Genomic DNA, 16,196 nt, shown 5'->3' with positions numbered 1-16,196 from the left:
GTCCTTAGGTTAGTTAGGTTTAAGTAGTTCTAAGTTCTAGGGGACTGATGACCTCAGATGTTAAGTCCCATAGTGCTCAGAGCCATTTGAACCATTTTTTGAATACTCAGACTGATTCTGCTTTCATCCGAGAAGTACGGTACCGCCAATGTACACGTGTCAACGGGACACAACGTACTGGTCGTCAGTCAAAGAGACCATCACTTTGCAGTCGCTGTGCCTCTGTGGAGCGTGGGACTATGCACCCAGCATTCCTTTTAAATGTCGTTGCCACTGCACTCGCTGTTCGTGGTGGGTCCCTTCTTGCGTATTGCACGACGTAGCGGTCATCAGCTGCTGTAGTTGACCGTGGTCGACCGCCTCCTCTCCTTCCGGCAAGAGTGACTGTGATTCGAAACTCTCCCCTTGCGTGTGAAACAATGCAGTGAGCAATATCAGAGTCCTCGGCTACACAACTCAGAATCTGTCTTCCTGCCAATTTCCCGATGGCTCTACTTTCTGCGAAGTAATCCAGATGTTGTGTCCGGGCTATGTTGTACTGAAGAACACCACCACAGTGCACCGTAATTACTAGCTGATTGACACAGTCTCTTCACGTTCTTTCAGTTGCCTCGCATTGAGGGGCTAGCCCCATTGGGGCTACAGGCACGCCGACCACACGATATTGTGCACGGCTGAAAGACCTTTGGAAGCATGCTCCCGCACTTTCGTTCATTACCACCAACTTTTTAATATGTTGCGCCACTTGTATGTTACATTAACTATCTCGTCCTTACGTTTTGCTGAGCACTGTAGAAAACAAATTTTAGCGCCATACTTGTACACTTAGACCTTCAGGCCCTCAATACCTAAGACGCCCTCTTTCAAAGAGGTAAAATTCAATGCCTCCAAAACTATCGTCTTTTTACATCTCCGTATGTACTCAGTAAACTATCGTATATGTACAATATTGTCTATCTCCCCTCCTTCTCATGATCCCACTCCTTTGTACCCCCCCATTCTTCCCCTTCCCAACTAGTGTACCATGATCTGTAAACTGGCCGAGCGGTTCTAGGCGCTACAGTCTGGAACCGCGCGACCACTACGGTCACAGGTTCGAACCCTGCCTCGGGCGTGGATGTGTGTGATATCCTTAGGTTAGTTAGGTTTAAGTAGTTCTAAGTTCTAGGGGACTGATTACCTCAGCAGTTAAGTCCCATAGTGCTCAGAGCCATTTGAACCATTTGAACACTGCGCTTGTCCGTCCTCTTCTGGAGTAATGCTGCAATGTTTGGAATCCTTACCAGACGGGACTGACAGCTGGCATTGAAAAAGTTTAAAGAAGTGCTTAACGTTTTATAGTATCACGAAATAGGAGAGTGAGTGTTACGGATATAATAAGGAAGCTGGGGCGGCAATCTTTAAACCAAAGACGCGTAAAGGCTTTCTTTACTGCGACGAGGTCTTTTCACGAAGTTTCAATAACTGGCTTTCTCTGAGGAATGACGAAATATTTTTTTTACACCTAACTGTATAAGGAGAAACGAGCGTCGTAATAAAATAAGAGAAGTCAGAGCTCGCACGGGAAAACTTAGGTATTCATTTTCCCACGTGCTGCTCGACAGTGAAAGGATAGACAACCAGTCTGGAAGTGTTTCGATGGACCTCCTGCTACGAACTTAGGTGTGAAATACAGACAGACATGTAGATGTAAATGTAGATATCCTTCCGTTTGAGTGATAGACTGAAACTATTTTTCCATCACGATCAATATGCAGGATACATTTAAGCAGAAGTAATAAATTTCTTGGCACTTTCTGGAAAACAGGCGTTAGTAATTTTTGTTTGTATGACAGATGCTGGAACTGAAAATAGTTATATACACTCCTGGAAATTGAAATAAGAACACCGTGAATTCATTGTCCCAGGAAGGGGAAACTTTATTGACACATTCCTGGGGTCAGATACATCACATGATCACACTGACAGAACCACAGGCACATAGACACAGGCAACAGAGCATGCACAATGTCGGCACTAGTACAGTGTATATCCACCTTTCGCAGCAATGCAGGCTGCTATTCTCCCATGGAGACGATCGTAGAGGTGCTGGATGTAGTCCTGTGGAACGGCTTGCCATGCCATTTCCACCTGGCGCCTCAGTTGGACCAGCGTTCGTGCTGGACGTGCAGACCGCGTGAGACGACGCTTCATCCAGTCCCAAACATGCTCAATGGGGGACAGATCCGGAGATCTTGCTGGCCAGGGTAGTTGACTTACACCTTCTAGAGCGCGTTGGGTGGCACGGGATACATGCGGACGTGCATTGTCCTGTTGGAACAGCAAGTTCCCTTGCCGGTCTAGGAATGGTAGAACGATGGGTTCGATGACGGTTTAGATGTACCGTGCACTATTCAGTGTCCCCTCGACGATCACCAGTGGTGTACGGCCAGTGTAGGAGATCGCTCCCCACACCATGGTGCCGGGTGTTGGCCCTGTGTGCCTCGGTCGTATGCAGTCCTGATCGTGGCGCTCACCTGCACGGCGCCAAACACGCATACGACCATCATTGGCACCAAGGCTGAAGCGACTCTCATCGCTGAAGACGACACGTCTCCATTCGTCCCTCCATTCACGCCTGTCGCGACACCACTGGAGGCGGGCTGCACGATGTTGGGGCGTGAGCAGAAGACGGCCTAACGGTGTGTGGGACCGTAGCCCAGCTTCATGGAGACGGTTGCGAATGGTCCTCGCCGATACCCCAGGAGCAACAGTGTCCCTAATTTGCTGGGAAGTGGCGGTGCGGTCCCCTACGGCACTGCGTAGGATCCTACGGTCTTGGCGTGCATCCGTGCGTAGCTGCGGTCCGGTCCCAGGTCGACGGGCACGTGCACCTTCCGCCGACCACTGGCGACAACATCGATGTACTGTGGAGACCTCACGCCCCACGTGTTGAGCAATTCGGCGGTACGTCCACCCGGCCTCCCGCATGCCCACTATACGCCCTCGCTCAAAGTCCGTCAACTGCACATACGGTTCACGTCCACGCTGTCGCGGCATGCTACCAGTGTTAAAGACTGCGATGGAGCTCCGTATGCCACAGCAAACTGGCTGACACTGACGGCGGCGGTGCACAAATGCTGCGCAGCTAGCGCCATTCGACGGCCAACACCGCGGTTCCTGGTGTGTCTGCTGTGCCGTGCGTGTGATCATTGCTTGTACAGCCCTCTCGCAGTGTCCGGAGCAAGTATGGTGGGTCTGACACACCGGTGTCAATGTGTTCTTTTTTCCATTTCCAGGAGTGTATTTGACTTGATGTAGTGTCAAACCTTGAGTTGAAGATGGTCGCTTGATCTAAACTGGTTATCTGTGAATAAACACACCTTGCAACAGCCGTTCTTTAAATACATTAACACCGTACAGCACTGTTTTACAGTGAATAATTTTTATGATAAGTCTTTTCGTGACGTGCAATAATATTCTTGTTACTTGAACACTTTTGTCCCACGCTGATTAAATAAATCTGATACGTTTTCCGCAGCTCTTCTTCCGATCTTCTTCGCCTGTTCTGTTGATCGAGCTTCAAAACACCGTAACAGCCTCAGGCTGAAGACAATTAAGTTGGTTGGGAATTCTAGAGGTGACCTCACTATGCCTTTGTGCATTCAAACACATAGTCCACGATAACACCATGGAAGTAGTGTTTGAGAAACTGATTCGAACAAGTAGATCGCTCTCTCTCTCTCTCTCTCTCTCTCTCTCTCTCTCTCTACATATATATATATATATATATATATATATATATATATATATATATATATAATGTGTGTGTGTGTAAAAATACAGAGCAGTGTGACATCCTAAAGCAACCAACTAAACACCTGTGTTGAGGAAGAACCATGAGAACAGTGTGTCTCCCCACCAATAACATAACGTCTGTACAGCATGCTGCATACTACTGTACATCTCTCATCTCCCGGATTCATGCATTGCTAAATCTTGGTTATGCAAGTTTGATAGACACCTGAAATGAAGATAGCCTTGCATCCCTGCTCGCTAGACGATTCTCTTCCTGAGAGTTCTCTCTAGTACCAATTAAGATGAGATGTCCGCTTACAGTAAACCATCGTGAGTAAGATATGGCAACAAATGGTTACCACCTATTGGAGGTAACACGGCAGTTGTCTCCATAAGACATCTGTTGCCATGGTTGGGGGCGGCAGACACCGTGAGTTATATCGCCAGCCTAGCAAACTGAAAATGAATGCCGAACCCGTTTCCCAACCTTCCATGGACACCTTATGATCTCACTTCTTCAAAGTTAGTGTCCTGTCCTTCTATAGTTCTCCATGTTCTCTGCCACATAGCTAACGTATGGCATAACTGGTGTACGGCAGCCGACGCTCATGCTCTTGTCACCATTTCCGTGGGGGCGCAGTTTTGTGACAGGAGGAAAAGAATAATGAGGAAGTTTATATCTGGTAAGTCAGTTCAGAGGTCGGAGGCCGTCAACGACATATCACCTCCAGAAGAACATACCTAGTAAAGCACTGTGGTTTTCAAAACAAATGTCAGATTGATGACTGTATCTACACTGCGCAACACAATTAACGAGACACTTTTTTGAAACCGCTTAATTGTCTCCCATTGCGACGCATAAGTTTTAAATTTGGCTCAAAGGGGCCTTCCTCTGTAGTAATGAAAACACTTGCAGCCCTGCGACGTCACCTTCGGGCTCGGTGAAGCTCCAGACAGCAATGTGTCTACACATGCGATAATAAGGCGAGAGTTCAGAAGTTCATGTGAGGTGTAAGGTGGGTTTATGATGTCACACTGGCACCAAATTGCATCGAAATTGTGCCCAATGCCACCGTGGACGTTTCAAGTCATGGGAAGGTAGTCACACCACCTCTTCTCCACATTTCACTCCTTCTTTTCACACCTCTGCGTTGGAGTTCAGAACTGCGACGCCCAACGTTTAAATCACGCGATTTTCTTATAGGTGGCTGAAGAAAATGTTACAGACCCACCGCCTCTCAAAATTGACGCCAAAAAGCCTCATGGGTGGCACAACGGGCCTCAATGGAACCACCATTTCCCTTGGGGTGTTGATTCCCACATATTTCGCAGCCGAAAACGACAGTTGGCTGTGCAAGAAGCAACGGACGACGTTCTTGAAGCTTTTGACACTGCTGACAGCATGCTACCACACAGACGGTTCGACGCTTCTCTAAGGACATTTTCGTCTTGCAACTTAATTGAACGAGATCACACCCCTTTGGAGCATAACTTGACTGCAATTTCTTCTCTGGTGTACAGTGTGGAACCACTAGGGACCCATCAAAACAATTTGACGAAGTTTGAATTTTAAGAGTGTTTATGCTTTCTCAGCCTTCCTGTTTCGCGACGTCGTATGACCTGATCACATGAGGGGGAAGGGTGCAATATTGAGGCACGTGTGAATAAAGCAGTGAAGTGTCCCTGTAAGGCCCCCCACTTCGGGAACACTAGGTGTCGCCCACGCATCTTTGTTCCGCACTATAAAAGTGTACCTATATAGACGCACACCGTGACGGCTTCCTAGGCGCCTGCAGCCAGGCAGGCCATTCTACACTCCTCCAACGCCACATATCCACTGGAAGGCACTAGGGCAGCAGCGTAATGCCATCAGCTGAAGGGTGTCAACGACCCAAGGGAAGGGGTGGTTTCATTGATGCCCTTTATGCCACCACCTGAGGTCTTTTCATGTCGATAGTAAGCTGTGGTGTAGCTGAAATGTCTTCCTCGGCCATCCATAAGAAAACAGCGCGATTTCAACTTGGGACATCATGGTTCTGACCTCTATCACAGAGGCGTCAAAAGAGGAGGTGAAATGTGGTTAACAGGGGGTGTGACGACTTTCGTATCGTGTGAAATGTCTATGGTGGCGTTGGGAAGAATTTTGGTGACATATGGTGCCAATGTGACATTTATTTATTCATTTACCATTTTCTTTTAGTTTATTGCCTATATAAAAGAATAGACCGAACGTTGCACATAAATTGGCATAAATATAGCACACAACATTGTAACAAAATTTCAAGTATTTAATAATAATTATTAGGCTGTTTAGTGATGGAAAAAACCTACATGGAAGGTGCCAAAACGACATCATTAACCAACCTTACACCTCTCATAAACGTCTGAGCTATGGGCTTTTTCCCGCATGTTTCGACACTTTGCTGTTTCAAGTTTCGCCGAGCCCGAGGATGACGTCACAGGGCACCACGCCTTTGCGCCGCTGCAGAGGAAGGCTGAAGGCACTTTTGAGCAAAATTTAAAACTTCTGCATTGCAACGGGAGACAATTAAAGGTGCTCGAGAAAGTGACACTTTAGTAGTGTCGTACAGTGCATGTTGCTGAACAGGTAACCCGGGGGACATCTCTTGTTTGAGGTTGCCTGTCTAACGGGTTTCCAGGATAACAAAAAATTGATTTTCAGTTTTCAATAGAGTTATTATCCAAACTTAAAAATTTGAATCATCTATTCATTAATAGCTATGACCTTATATTGAAGGTGTTACACAGTAAGACAGGGACTGATGACCACAGATGTTAAGTCCAATAGTGCTCAGAGCCATTTGAACCATTTGAACAGTAAGACAGGTACTATGGTATGTATGTCTGGAGGCACCGTAACTTGTGGTATGCACTTTCCAGTGTTTCAGAATGAGAAAACTTTTACTAACTTTACACAAAGTTTCAAACCTTTACGAAACTTTTTCTCCTTGACTCCCCGCACAAAACGATGAAAAGAGAATTTGTCGCTTCCTACAATATCGTTGTTGATGCAGTAAAACTCCAGCGTCATGCATCATGTTTTAATTGACTGCATCTTAACTAAACTTATTGGCAACATATTTTGAAGGCAGTATCCACATTTACCACTGATACGCACCTCCACAATTATGTCATTGTACGACACATGTTTGTGTGGCTATGACACTTTATAAATGGAAGTTTGATTACTTAAAAATATCTGTGCTGGGGGTTGACCGGTAAAACTCGTACTGAGAGTCAATCGAGTGTCTTATTTTAATAGGAGTCGTGAAGTCCCTTACCACATAACTCATCCGCTATAAACGTTATACGTCAATGACTTGGCTTTTGTGCCTGAGATGTGTGCGCTGAACGTGCGCCGGTGTCGCAGGGCGGGCCGCGTGTGGGGCCGGCAGGCCGCGACGCCGACGCCGCCCCCCGGCAGTGGCAGCCGCGGCAGCGCCTCGCCCGCTCCCGCAGGCGCCGTGGCGGCGGCAGGCCCGCACGGTCCCGGCTCTGCCGTGACGTCACCGCGGCGCGCCAGCCTCTGCTCGTCGACGTCCTCGTCGACGGTGTCGTCCGCCTCGTCGTGTGGCGTGGGCGGTGCGGGGCCCGGCGTGGGCGGCGGCTCGTCGGCGGCCAGCAGCGGCTGCGGCGGCCGGGCCTGCGTGTCGGCGCCCGTGGGCCGCGCCACGCTGTCCGCACATCTCTCCCTGTCCGCCGACGAGCACGACGAGCTGGAGCTCGACGACGAGGACGACCTCACGCTCAACGAGATGCTCGGCAAGTTCGACGAGAGCTACGTCTATGAGAAGGTACTGACACACTGTTTCTTTACACTAGACCTCCTTTCAGATATACACACTGCCGGAAAAAAAATTACAGCACCCTCAATTTTGTTGACAAATGTGGTGACAAATAGTTCATTATGGTAGGCATATATGATGACAAATTCAGACCAAAGGAAACAGACACGTCACAGTAAAGGGTTCCCAAACAGTCGCAGTAACACTGTACGCACTCTGGCGGCAATGCAGGCAGATACACTTGCATGATAACGACAGTGAATGTACCCAGTGGGACTCTGCGATAGATTCTGCAAAGCGTCTTGCGTCTTTTGTTGCAATTCGGCAATGGTTCTTGCAGGCGCTGTAGAACAATTAAGTTCCCACTTCGTCATGTCCCATACGCGTTCAACTGACGAGAGATATGGTGATCTTGCTGACCAGGGCAGTTGTACACCAAGAAGAGCACGTTGCATCGCAGCAGCCGTATGTGGAAGCGCACTGTTCTGCTGAACAACCACATCACTTTGCTGTCGAAGAAATGATAGTCGCATAGGAATAACAGCCTGTGCAGTGTAACGGGCACTGGTTATCTTACGCCAAACACCAAATGTGACCGCAAGCACATCGCAGCCTGTGGTGAGACCTATGTGTCATGGGCGAACGGAGTCTGGAATAGGCAGCTCAACAGGTCTACGTCATACACGTGTACGCCCATCACTGGCATACAGACAGAACCTACTTTCATCACTGAAGACATCAAAGCGTCATTCCACTCTCCAGTAAACAGTTTCAAGACACCACAGTAACCAAGCTTGGCGGTTCGTAGTGTAAGTGGTAGCGTGGCCAGGTGCACACATTATCTCAATCGTGCTGCAAGCAGACGGTTTCCAATGGTTTCTGATGTCGCAGCGGGTGAAACCTGTGCCAGGATTTCGTCCCTGTATGATGTTCGGTCGACCGTCGCTGCTTGCACGATGCGCAAATTTTGACGTGCATTTGTGCTACACAGACGTCCAGACCTGTTTTATTGGTGTGAAAATGGTCCACAGACCACTGCTGAAAGCAGCGACCCACCACCGATACACTGCGCCCAGTATTAGCAGCAGTCCGTCCGTACGTCCATCCACCTATGCGATCCCATAAAAATGGCTGACGTTATTCAGCTAGAGTATGTACTCCTTGATATGGCACGTTTGTGCCACAAAAAGAATGTTCCAAACGCTGTTCATCTTTGAACTCAGCTCAGTTACGGCCTGCAGAGTCAAACAAAGGGTGCACAGACAGAGCTTATGAGCGCCACCTGACCGTGGGTGACCGTGACAGATGAATGGCTAAAACTACAACTTCTCATTATGGGCATATTATATCCTGGCGCCACTGAACTCAGTCCTTGAGGTTGTTACACTTTTTCGGTCGTGTAATAACCTACCTCCTTATACGAGACAAATCTTGCAATATCGAAAACGGATGATACATTACCTTGTATTTTAATTGCATACCAGAGCGACTAAACTTCTTGGCTTCAATGCCGGTTAACATTGTGGAAGTCCCACAATATTTCATAGAAACAGGTGTTCGACACCTTCAAGTGATAGTACCGGGTGATTAATATTAAACTGACGGTTCTGCAGTTAGGGCTATCTACATCACAGTGCGCTAAAACATCGTATGTATGTTCATTAATCGGTGCGATAGGGGAGTATGCTGACAAAAATAATAGTTCCACTTTCTGCCACAAGTGAAAAAATAGCGCTATAAGCAATCACGAGGTGAAATGTTCCCTGTCGTCAATATGCTCTTTGTCACATGTGCGAACTTGTCGATTTCTTTTGCAACGTGACTGTTGGTGTAAGGAATGATGAAGGTTGAAGTTTCCCGTACGAACCGCAATGACTGTTGAGAAGAAAGACCGTGCACTGCAGGTAAAATTGCTTAATTTGAACGACAGCAATAGCAGCGCTGCACTGCGGGAATATCGCCGACAGAAACGGCTGTGAAGAGACCCCTTGTCAGTCAGTGGGCTAAATAATATGATCCAGAAATTCGAATAAATAGGTGAATTTAGTGGTGAAGCATGGAGAGGGGGACGGCCCATTCCCGTGGCAGTTGTTGACGGAATTTCTGTAGCTATAGCTGACCATGCAGGAACGCCTCAAATTCTGCAACCAGTGCTCGCACTGTGTCACTGGAATTGTCCCTCCCCAGTCAACAGTGCGAAAGATTTTGAGGCGCGTTTAACACTAATATACCTGCAAAATCCAGAATGTTCACCAAATGAAGCCTAAACGTAGGCACCGAGCGAGGTGGCGCAGTGGTTAGCACACTGGACTCGCATTCGGGAGGACGACGGTTCAATCCCGTCTCCAGCCATCCTGATTTAGGTTTTCCGTGATTTCCCTAAATCGTTTCAGGCAAATGCCGGGATGGTTCCTTTGAAAGGGCACGGCCGATATCCTTCCCCATCCTTCCCTAACCCGAACTTGCGCTCCGTCTCTAATGACCTCGTTGTCGACGGGACGTTAAACACCACTAACCTAACCTAACCTAACCTAAACGTAGGCTACAACGCCGTGACTTTGCCCTTCGTTTTTTGGTACACTTGGAAGTGGATGACATATGACCAGGAAACATTGTTTGAACAGCCCAGCACATTTTGCTCTGCACGGTGCCACGAATGCACTGAACTACCGTATGTTGTGTGGGAACATCCAAAACACTCAGCTTACATGACCAGATGGGTGTGGTTTCACAAGCTCCCGCTCCTCCTCCACCCACACCATTTTCTGACTGCTTACAACACCATATTTTCACCTGGTGGCAGAAAGTGGAACTATTAATTTTTCAGCATGTTCCACAAGCACACTGATTAATGAGCGTACCTACCATATTTTAGCGTCCTGCGATGTATAGAGCTCGCAGTGCAGCACTCGGAATTCTGTCAGTTTATTTATGACCACCCGTTGGTTGCCTTTGTCATTGCCGCAAGACGCGACTGATGTTACTCGCCCGGAGACATCGAAGTTCATCGGGGCCAGGAGCAGGAATTACATCCTACTACAGTTGTTTCGATCAAATATTGTGGGACTTAAATTGGGTTATCCAGCAGTAAACCCGAAAAGTGTACTTGGCAACGATACATCGGGAAAGCCTGAAAAGTCACAATTTTAAAGTGCGTTTTCGAGGTAGTTCAAATGAGCTACTTGGATGCGTAGAGAAACACAATAAATCACAAATAATTGTTTTCCGCGTTGTTCTGCAATAACTGTTTTGATGATAATTCAGTTCAGGCTTATTACGCCATCCTCAAACGACAACTGGCTATCATAGCAGCAGATGATATGTCTCCAGTAGCCAACTGATGTTTCCCAATCACTTATCTATCCCATTTTCTTGTAATATAAACGTATGAGTAAAGGATTTATTTATAACAGATAGTTGTACAGAGTTCTTGTGGTGTCACCGCCAGACAATACACTTGCTAGGTGGTAGCCTTTAAATCGGCCGCGGTCCGGTAGTATACGTCGGACCCGCGTGTCGCCACTGTCAGTGATTGCAGACCGAGCGCCACCACACGGCAGGTCTAGAGAGACTCGCCCCAGTTGTACAGCAGACTTTGCTAGCGATGCTACACTGACAAATACGCTCTCATTTGCCGAGACGATAGTTAGCATAGCCTTCAGCTACGTCATTTGCTACGACCTAGCAAGGCGCCATTACCAGTTTATATTTGATATTGTAATACTGTCTAAACAAGAGCGATGTTCTCCAATTGTGGATTAAAGTTAAGTATTCCAAGAACTACGTTCTTTTCTTTATAGGATAATTACTTTACCTTGTTCCAGACCTCACGCCAATCTGCGTGAGCTTAAACGCGTGCCTTTCGGTTACCTCCGAGTGGCTTCGCTGTCTTGCCAAGTCACTACAGCTATGTTTATTTATTTAAATAAAATTTTTAGAAAAGTTAAATGGTCTGGCAGAGTGATGGAAGTCTGAATTGCTCAGACTCTTTTTTATCTTATTTTTGACGCCAAAAAATGAATGTTACCATACAGACTGATGCAGACGATTATTATGGTACCAGTACCTGATGAGGATCGGTTACATCTGATTTGATTATACAGTAACGTGGTGGTAACACTACTGCGCTTCGGTCGCGTTCTAGCCTTCAGAGATGATTGCTGTAGGTATATAGTATTATGGTGTTATATATCTACAGGAAATTTCCTTCTAGGTGCCTGAATGTGGACATGAATAGACTTACCGAAGTACAAGGTGCTTCTGAAAATTTTCGAGAATTTTAATATTGTGCCCAAACAACAGCAGTACAAACTCCTACCACTAAGAGCCCCTAGTCGTGTCTTTCAACTGCCAGTAAGCCACCTGGCCTCGTTGTGAATGCATCGGTGAGGATTTTATAGCTGGTTTCTTCTTACGGTATTCTAATGCTTCCGTCAATTTCGAAATGGCTGACTGAAAGAATAAAAAATCTGCATTAAGTTTTGATTGAAGCTTTGTGAAATTGCAGTTGAAGTCCACCGCGCGCTAAGGAAAACTTCTGGTGAGCAAGCTTTGAACCAAGAAAGAGCATTTGAGTAGGTTAATTTATTTAAAGATGGCCAGGAGTCGGTGGAGGGCGTCAGACACTCAGACCAACCGTCATCGTGCACAAAAACAGAAACGATCGCGAAAGGACGTGGAGCGATCACCAAGAACAGAAGGCGGATAATCCACGTCGTTTGTGAAATCGTTACAATTTCGTACGGGAATGTCAACGCATTTTAGTTGATGGACTGAACATGAGAAGAACTGCAGCGAAGTTTGTTGTCTTTTGAACTCCGACCAACGAGGCTGTCGAGTTCAGATGTGCTGTGAACTGCAAACAACAGTTCGAGGTGATCCAAATTTCGTGTGCAGGGTAATAACGGTTACGACCCTGCAACAAAACGACAACCTTCGCAGCGGAAGCCACCGTATTCTCTGAAGTCCAGAAAAAGCACGCCAAGAACCCAGCAACCTCAAATCAGTGCTATTTTCCTTTATGGAACTGTTCATAAAAAGTTGCTTTCATGTGTTCGGACGTCAATAGAGAGATTCTTCTGCAATATTTTGGGGCGACTGAAATTGGATGTGGGAACGCAAACGGCTTGAGAGACGAGAGAACAAAGACTGGTTGCTGCATCATGATAGCGCACCTGCACACCCCTCGATTATTGTGAGAGTACTCCTGACAAAAAGAAAAAAAAAATCTCTTCCCGTGCTGCCTTACTCCCCTGGTCCAGCCCGTTGCGATTTCTTCCTCTTCCCGAAAATGAAGCTGAAAGGGCAGCGATTTGATTCAGTAGAAGAGATTCAAGCGGAAACGCAACTAATTTTAAACTTGATTCAGCCGGCAGACCTCCAGCAATGTTTTCCAACAACAGGAAAATCGCTGAAAGCGTTGCATACAAACACGAGAGGACTACATAGATGACGGTGGAATTAAGATGCAAGGTAAATTTTCTGACTTTTAGGCGAATATTTTCGGAAATTGAGGGAAGAATCTCGTAACACCTAAACAAAATGAGATGAACTCTGATGTCTACTGTAAAATTAGTCTCTTTCTTGAGTTCATATGAATAAGGGACTCTCAAACGAAAACGAGACCGATGGAAAAAGTAAGTAAACTGCTTACTATTTCAAAAGTAATCGCCTAACTGTTAATACATTTATCCCATTAAAAAAGACGGTCAATGCCTTCACGAGAAAATGTTTGCCTGTGCCTATGGAATCGTGATTGTACCCAGGTGTGCACAGTTTCATCCGATGCTGATCGATGGCCACGAATAACTTTCTTCAACGCTCCAAACCTATGGAAATTGCGTGGGAAGAGATCGGGACTGTATGGAGAATGTGTAAGAGCTACCCAGAGAAACTTCTGGGAGGGCCGAAGTGTTGCCAAGTTGTTTTGACTGCGCTACCAAGCCCTTACACATTTTCCATATAGTTCCGATTCCTTCCCATGCGATTTCTAAATTCTTGGAGTCCTGAAGAAAGACACTGGCGGCCGTCGATTTGTTTCTGATGAAGAGGTGCACATCTGCACACAACCATGGTTACATTTGCAACCTCAAGCATTTTTCCACGAAGGCAGTGATATCCTTGTCTCAGAGTGTAATAAATGTATTCACAATTTCAAGACTGCTTTTGAAATAATAACAGTTTAGTCCCCATCTGTCTGGTTTTCAACTGACTTCCTCTTGTAAGTCAGGATAGCACTGTTCTAGTATGAACATCATGTTGACTCTTTTCGTAATTTTCATGTTGCTGATTCTTATATGACCTCTGTTCCACACTTTATGATTACCGCCAATGCTGCTTGGAATAGCATCATCCCTGCGCTTGTTCATATACTAGTTGTCTTGGGGCTTATTGTATGAGGCTTTAATGGCTGCGTGCTGCCGTTTCATGCAAACGCACGTTGAAAGATGTACAGTTATCTGTAATATAATTCCCAGGTATTTGTAATTTCCTACTTTTTGCAGCGGTTCATTGTATAGAATTAAACTGTCTTTGAATGATGTTTTTCCTCCGTTCCTGAATGTCATTTGAGCAGTCTTATCTTGCTTTACTCTTATTTTCCTATGTGAAAGTTAGTCTTTGTAGTACTTTCCAAGCATACTCTTATTACTATTTATCCTATCACCTGTCGTATGCGTACAGAATCATTTCTGCTTTTGAGTCTTCCTCTATTGTGTTCGTGACATTCTGTGCATGGATGTTAAACAGTCGAAGAAGAAGAAGTTCTACAAACGCCAGCTATAGTAGATGGCATCTGGACCAGAGACTGTAGAAACCAGTGACACGTAACAATAAGACTCGCAACACGCAGGTTTCATCATAAAATATTTATCAGCAACACATTTCACGAACCGATTCAAGAGCATAAATGTGTGCTGTGCCGTCAAGTATGTCAAGGATGTAAAAAATAACACATGATAGTGTGCACAACAGAACGAAATCTGTGACAGACTATGGCAAAGGCTAAAAACTTACATAACCTTGCAAATTAATGCTCACTCTGAGCACACATTGCTAATTAATAAATGGATAAAATTAGTTGTATTGTGATATTTTAAATTGAATATTCGAAGTTAGCTGCTAATACTTTCGTTATATTTCGTACAACAAGCCTATTTCGGCTGTAATGTCATTGTCAAGTACATACGAATATTACAGTTTGTAGACTTAATTTAGTCGGTATTTGTACATATAGCATTTTTGATGAATTCTTTTGTCGCTTATCGCTGTTGTTATGATGATAAAATAAAGTCTCGCAGTAATTTGACAGCTAGTTGACAGTTCTCAATGATGCTGTACGTTTACAAAGTGTTAACAGCTCTTCGGCGGTATCGTTTGAGTTACAGGTAATTTAGTTGTTTGTGCAAATTTTGGTTGTTTATTTTATTTTTCTTTTGTCATGTTCCCCTAGTTCAATAAGATTTTCCAGGCAATATTTATGTCTGAAATAGGTATGTTCGTTTAACATACCGAGCGGATAACTTGAGCGGATAATTTTTCATGTTTGTATAAATTTCTAATTCTTCCAGGATTACCAGAACGACATATTAAATGAACAGACCGACTTCAAACACAGTTATTACCTGGAAAATTTTACTGGCATTGTGGAAGATAATGGATAAAGAACAAACAACCAAAGATTACACAGACAACTAAATTATCAGTAATTCTTACAGTACCGCTTACCAGCTATAACCAATTTGTAGCCGGAGTGGCCGAGCGGTTCTAGGCGCTACGGTCTGGAACCACGCGGCCGCTACGGTCGCAGGTTCGAATCCTGCCTCGGGCATGGATGTGTGTGGTGTCCTTAGGCTAGTTAGGTTTAATTAGTTCTAAGTTCTAGGGGACTGATGACCTTAGAAGTTAAGTCCCATAGTGCTCAGAGCCATTTGAACCATTTTGAACCAATTTGTAAACATATAGCGTCATTGAGAGCTGACAGTTAGCTGTGAAATTATTACGTGACTTTATTTTACAGTCATAAAAACGGGACAGTTGACAAAAGAACTCATCAGTGTTGAAATACGTACATCTCGTCCAGCGAGACGTAAGTTTATATGCAGAATTAACTGCATATACAAATATCGCAAAAGAAAATGAAATTTACAAGCTGTAATACATCTACATCTACATCTACATACATACTGCGCAATCCACCATACGGTGCGTGGTGGAGGGTACCTCGTACCACAACTAGCATTTTCTCTCCCTGTTCCACTCCCAAACAGAACGAGGGAAAAATGACTGCCTCTGTACGAGCCCTAATGTCTCTTATCTTATCTTTGTGGTCTTTCCGCGAAATATAAGTTGACGGCAGTAAAATTGTACTGCAGTCAGCCTCAAATGCTGGTTCTCTAAATTTCCTCAGTAGTGATTCACGAAAAGAACGCCTTTTCTCTAGAGACTCCCACCCGAGTTCCTGAAGCATTTCCGTAACACTGTCGTGATGATCAAACCTACCAGTAACAACTCTAGCAGCCCGCCTCTGAATTGCTTCTATGTCCTCCCTCAATCCGACCTGATAGGGATCCCAAACGCTCGAGCAGTACTCAAGAATAGGCCGTATTAGTGTTT

The 16,196-nt window shown here is 45.5% G+C and overlaps 1 protein-coding gene across 1 annotated transcript in view; it reads left to right on the top strand.

Moving 5' to 3' along the window:
• The window catches only part of LOC126482883 (mucin-19), a 781,435-nt gene that overhangs the window by 732,943 nt on the left and 32,296 nt on the right, over window positions 1-16,196 (top strand). The window contains exon 8 of the mRNA XM_050106575.1: window positions 7,169-7,592. Within this exon, the coding sequence (XP_049962532.1) occupies window positions 7,169-7,592 (424 nt within the window). The remainder of the gene's footprint in view (window positions 1-7,168; window positions 7,593-16,196) is intronic.

The sequence above is a fragment of the Schistocerca serialis genome, chromosome 1, assembly GCF_023864345.2.
Source record: "Schistocerca serialis cubense isolate TAMUIC-IGC-003099 chromosome 1, iqSchSeri2.2, whole genome shotgun sequence".
Taxonomy (NCBI): Eukaryota; Metazoa; Arthropoda; class Insecta; order Orthoptera; family Acrididae; genus Schistocerca; species Schistocerca serialis.
The sequence above is the reverse complement of the archived record's forward strand: the minus strand, read 5'-3'. Positions and strand labels throughout refer to the sequence as shown.